The sequence below is a fragment of the Nelumbo nucifera genome, chromosome 2 (assembly GCF_055504915.1).
Source record: "Nelumbo nucifera cultivar China Antique chromosome 2, China Antique-T2T, whole genome shotgun sequence".
In the NCBI taxonomy this organism is placed as follows: domain Eukaryota; kingdom Viridiplantae; phylum Streptophyta; class Magnoliopsida; order Proteales; family Nelumbonaceae; genus Nelumbo; species Nelumbo nucifera.
Genome location: NC_142650.1, coordinates 66,844,095 through 66,850,094, shown reverse-complemented (window position 1 = coordinate 66,850,094; position 6,000 = coordinate 66,844,095). Strand labels below are relative to the sequence as shown.

General features: G+C 36.8%; 1 protein-coding gene across 1 annotated transcript in view; it reads right to left on the bottom strand.

The window, feature by feature from the left end:
• Positions 1 to 1,574: 1,574 nt before the first annotated feature.
• LOC104601402 (VAMP-like protein YKT61) overlaps positions 1,575 to 6,000 on the bottom strand; it is a 28,962-nt gene continuing 24,536 nt past the window's right edge. Inside the window, exons 5-6 of the mRNA XM_010264705.2 lie at positions 3,877 to 3,963; positions 1,575 to 1,937 (exon numbers count right to left, since the gene is read on the bottom strand). Coding sequence (XP_010263007.1) covers positions 1,887 to 1,937; positions 3,877 to 3,963 — 138 coding nt within the window. The 3' untranslated portion in view covers positions 1,575 to 1,886. The remainder of the gene's footprint in view (positions 1,938 to 3,876; positions 3,964 to 6,000) is intronic.

Genomic DNA, 6,000 nt, shown 5'->3' with positions numbered 1-6,000 from the left:
CCCTCCCAATTAAACAGAAATTTCATTAATAATTCGCTTAATATCCAAAACGTCATTATCCAAGACAAGACAACAGGCTTTCCAAAGCATCCACATAATAATGGCACATCGAGCAAAGATAGGAACATGATCTTTGGAACCGGGATCATAAATGTAGCCCAAGAACTAAATTAGAGTATATCAATAACATCATATTGTATAAGGTTAATACACGGAAGGTGTTCAAATATTTTAACCTTTAAACCCTATCAATGAGTTACGAGATTTAAGGAAGTATAAAAAAAAAATGAAATATTTTTTTATCCTTTCATCTTTAATTACAGACATGCATGACACTAATTGATAATAAAGGGCCTATTTTAGACAATTCAATAGGTTATCTAGAAGGAAAAATACCCCCATAAATAAAGGAAAAGGAGTCGCTATTAACTTTTTCTCTCAAATAGATCTGTCAAATAGATTAGGTCTAGGTCCAAAAGAGTCCAACATTACCCACACTCATTATGATATGCCATTCATAGCACTCTCCAAAAACAGCACATGCTGTTTTTTTACAAACAGCCAAAAGTTTTTTCCGGATTACATAATCCTGGATAATACACATTGCAGGTTTAGATGTATTTTTAGATAATACAATTGCAGGCTTAAGTGTATTCAGGGGTGGATTCGAGCTGAGCCGAGTCAAATAGTACGCCGAGCTCGAGCTCGAGTTTGGTTCGAGTCAAAAGTTCAGAAACTCGAGCTTGGCTTGTTTAATAATTGAACCACTGAATGGGGCTCAAGCTCGAGCTTAGCTAAAACCGAGCCCAGCCGAACTCGAGAAGCTCGTGAAAAGCTTAGCTCATTGCCACCCCTAGGTGTATTTTTGGATAATCCTTTTGTGGATCAGTAACAAAATGGCACATAACTTTTTAAATGTGTTAACAGCCCATATATAGATCTGGATCAAATATTTGTCCCTGATATGAAGTAATTTGAAAGAATCTAGGAATTGCTCTAATAAGTGATAAAATAAGAGAAATTGATCTAAAATCTATAGGAAGAAGTTAACTGTCACTCTGTTGAAAATCAAAAGAGACTACAAGGGATGAGACAGACAAAAAAGGACATGAGTTCAAGTAATAAGAAATTATTTAAGCGCTCGTAACTGTAGTTAAAATGGCAGTGAACAAAATAGAATTGTGAAAACCGACCAATCGAGGGATAGCTCGGTGGTATGTTAACTGCTTCGCTCCAGCAATGACGCAAAATCGATTTCCGCAACTACCGTTTGGAGATGGGCAGTTATTAGTGGTGCGTGGCACCAATACCTAAAAAACAGAAATGTGAAAACGTGAATTCGCATAGCTGATCCCATATAATGATGTTGACAATGACGACAACCGGTCTCAGTAAGAGAACCACCATGGTCGTCCTATTGTACATTGGCTGTTTGAATTACTACCGTATCTAAGCTGTGGCACCTCAATTTTCTAACCACATGATGCATTGACCTCCCTGATCAGGCCCAAAAAGTTTCGAGGGATATGCACATAAACCTAGATTTTGCAAACCGATAATAAGACAGGTTCATCTTCAACCAAAGCTTAGACAGATCTTTGCTTATATATAAACAGTTAATGTCTTTACACTATAGAAACAAGAATCCGTCATGAACATGTCGCTTTTCCTTCTTCACTAAAAAGGAAAACAGAAGACAAAAAGACAAAATACAGGTCCAAGAAATTCTGATGGCCAAATACTTGTGCATATGATATAAAATAGATTACAATTTTCATTTTGTTGTCATCGTCTTCTGAGCAGGAACCAGGTTGTGAACACTCTCAAGAAGAAATATTCTCCAGCAACTGAATTACTTTTGCTCGTTCAGTTATGTAATTATAAACCTATAACACAGTACAGCATTGGTTGGTCTTCTTTGCTTGCTTGTAAAACATCTGTTCCAACATTTAACACCCAGAATATTTAGGTTAGCATGGAAGTCTTATACACACTACTAGATCTACAATATGTGCATGGCAATATGCAAAATGCAATATATTTGCTATACAATTCTTTACTATATTAATTAAAAACATTGATCAGTTACTGCCAAAAAAATGCTCGCTTATACAAGTTTATAAACATTGTTAACAGGCATCTCCACCCCAATTGACCACCTTAACCACGCAAGCTTTGCAATTCAAAAATATAAGACATCCTTAAGTGGTTATGTAAGACGATTGATTTGAGACACAGACAAGCATCAATGGTTAAACCATTGATTATCATCCACAGTATCTATAATCAATGCACTCAATGGAGTTGATTGGTAACACGATAGATTGACAGATTGCCAAAGGAAGAGTTATGGAAGAGAATTCAAATTTGATGATGTTTAATATTCCTTTGTCTATTAATCTACATTTCTTCTTCAACTGTTTTCATTTTTCCCAGATCAGGGGGTGGGAGTGGGTACTTGGAGATTGGCCAATTTGGATAACAAGAACCTTATACATTCAAGAAAGCACTCGTAGCTGTCTAGGAAAGGAATTCATAAGAATAGTTTTCTATAAATAGATAATCTAAATTCCAGAGATATTCATAATCTAGCTCCTGAAGATTTTCCTAGTTTTTGGATTTGTTCTTTGCAATGCCGAGTATTAAGTAATTAATTAACGTCAAGTGGAGGATCTTGTATAATCTTCCATTTATTCATCCCACATCAGGAAGGCAAGCATAATCCATGAGTTCAGTTGTGAACTACACTAATTGACACGAGAATACACTAATTGTCAGATGGTGTAAAATTGTGGGTGGTTGGATTGGGGATTACCATATTACCTCAATGACATCAAGGAAATCATGAAAGCCAGAAATGTCCAAATAAGATGAATCCTAATAGGACTGAATCCTACAGCAAGTACACTGCCCAGGTTGGAAATTGAGGGGGCCTTTTGCATGGTAACAACTTCTTACCTGGGTGGTTTTTTAACTGAAGCATTAAAATGGTTGTCCCTGCTATGCACTTACCAGACCAGATATCCTTTTAGGACTAATTCATACTCATTAGAAATTAATGAGTGGCTTATACTACTCAAAATAAATTTATATATATATATGGGCTTAAGATGAAGATTGATTATTGTAGTCTAGAACATATGCCATTATGACTGAAGAAATATCAGTTTAAATTTATAGTGATTTGTAGTCAAGTGCAACAGAAACAGACAAGGATCACCATTTTGAACAACACTATTGTGGATAAAACACCTTCATTTAGCTAATACATTTTATCCTTCTTTTTACGAAATAGAAAAACACATGATAGACCAGTAACGTTGATAATAGTAGCAGCACAACTTTAAATTGGGCGTACTGATTGATATGCCCTTATTGAAACCATGATTTCAATGTTACTGGTGTGGAAATGAGTATCAACTCATTTCTGGGGAATCATGGATCACAGTTTTGAACAACACTATTGTGGACACAACACCTTCACTTAGCTAATGCCCTTTATCATCCTTTGTTTCAAAGAGAGAACACATGATAGACCAGTAAGTCAATAATAGTAGCAGAACAACTTTAAATTGGGTATACCGTATGTACGCATTGATACGCCCTTATTGAAACCATGACTCCAGTATTACTGGTGTTGAAATGAGTATACTAGCAGGCAACCAAAAAAACAAGGAAGTTTCCAATTTTAAAGTTTAAACATTTCCCTGCTTCTGAATTAAAGGAAAAAGAAAGAAATCATGTGACTAAAAACACAAATATATGTAAATGTGGGCAGGGATAGGCTTCAATGTGTATATATACATAAAACATAAATGTATTAACAAATGTATGGTGGTGGAACACATAACTAGATAAATGCAATCTAAGTGGTACCTGTGATGCTGCACTCAGATCTGAACTCTTCTCAACTAAACTGTCCAGCCTTTCACCTCGTTCAAGCACACTGTCAATGGTTTTATGCTGTATCAACAGAAAAAAGATAAGATCAATAAAATATGAGGAAAGACATACCAGCAGAAGAATCATATATTAACTGTTGCATCAAAAGAAAATCCAAACAAAATATATCTTATCAATTTTGTTTTAAAATATTGGCTAGAGAGAAGATTTGACCTGGAGGAAATAAAGGAAGCAGTGTTTTCAATGGATAGAGTCAAAGCACCAGGTCCAAATGGGTTTACAATGGCTTTTTATTGATGTTGGGAATTGGGACATTCTAAAAGAAGATATACCAAGGATTTTTAATGAATTTTTTGGGAGAGGGACAATAATTCCAGGAGTGAATTCCACTTTCATTGCTTTGGTCCCAAAATAATTGGATGCAAATCACCCAAGAAAGTTTAGACCCATCAACTTCGATAACAACTTGTATAAAATTATTGCAAAAGTGCTTGCTCGGAGTATTAGATCTATGCTTCCTTCTATTATCTCCCCAAATCAAGGGGCATATGTTAAGAATAGGCAATTGATAATATTTTAATCGCTAATGAGAATGTGGAAGAGCAAAATAACTGGAAAAAAAGGATCTAGCATGTAAGCTTGATCTAGAGAAGGCCTATGACTTGGTTGATGGGACATTCTTAATGGAAATGATGAGAAACTATGGGTTTGGAGATAAGTGGTGCAAATGGGTTTGAGGATGTATTAGAACTTCCCACTACTCAATTTTAGTGAACGGGGTCGTAGTGGATTACTTTCCAGCTATCAGAGGAATTACACAAGAAGACCCTCTCTCCCCTTTACTTTAGTGCTGATGTCTTAGGGATATAAATCCATACAGCAGATTCGAGAGGGCTGGCAAGAGGATGGAGAGTGGGAAGGGATGGAGTGTCTATTAACCATCTTAGTTTGCTGATGATACAATCTTATCCTGTGAGGGAGATGACCCCAGATGGGTGAGAAATCTGAAGTTGGTGGTTCAACTCTTTGAGCAAATGTCAAGTTTAAAAATTAATTTAATAAGAGTTGTATAGTGGGGGTCAACATGGATGAAAGGGTCAACTTGTGTAACTATTTTGGGATGTGAAGTTTCCCAATGGCCAATGAATTACTTGGGCCTTCCCTTGGGAGATAGCCCGAGAAATGAAAGTTATTGTAACCCTGTAGTGACAGATTTACAAAGAGATTAGCTTATTGCAAGAGGAATTATTTATCTTTGGGTGGCAGAATTACATTAATCAAGTCAACTTTGGCCAACCTGCCTGTTCACCTTTTATCGGTGTAAATTCCGACAGGGGTTTGCAGAAGCTTGAAGAAACTAATTAGAGATTCTTTTGTGGGAATTAGGGGAGGAAAGAAAGGTTCATAGGGTTAGTTGGAAGTTGTGGTAAAAGTAGGAGTTTTGGTGGCTTAGGAATATGGCTCTGTAAGGGAAATGGTTGTGGAGACTTCCAGTGGAGAGGGATAAACTATGGGCTAAGGTGATTTTAAGCATTCCAGCTGAGAGCTGGGATGCGGAAATATTGGCTCAAGCTACTAGTGCTTCTCCTAGGAAGTCTATACATTCCATTCTACATTCATTCCCTCCCTTTTCCAGGTATAATCTTTGCTTTGGAAGTCTAGCAAAGCTCTGGGAACATGTTTGCGTGGGGAGTTCGCCACTAAAAGACCAATTCCCTTCTCTATGCTTGTTTTTTTCAAAGCCTTAGCTCAACCTTCTGATAGTCTTGGGCAACCCTTTCCGAATTTGGGGTAAACCGATTCCTCCAAGGACTAAGGCTTTCTATTGGGAAGGATTAACACCTGTGATATACTTGAAAGAAAAAAGCATTTTGGTGCTTATCCCCTAATTGGTGCATTCTTTGTAAAGCTGATGTTGAGTCTTGCTATCATTTACTAATCTCCTACCCCTTTGTTTCTTCTATTTGGGATTGATTTCTCTCTTTGTTTGGTTGTAGGTGAACTCCACCAATTGTGCAAAGCCTTTTTTGACTCTTTTGATCATAGCTGGACAAAGAAGTGGGGAAGAGTGTTATGGAGATGCACAAGAGCTGTGAT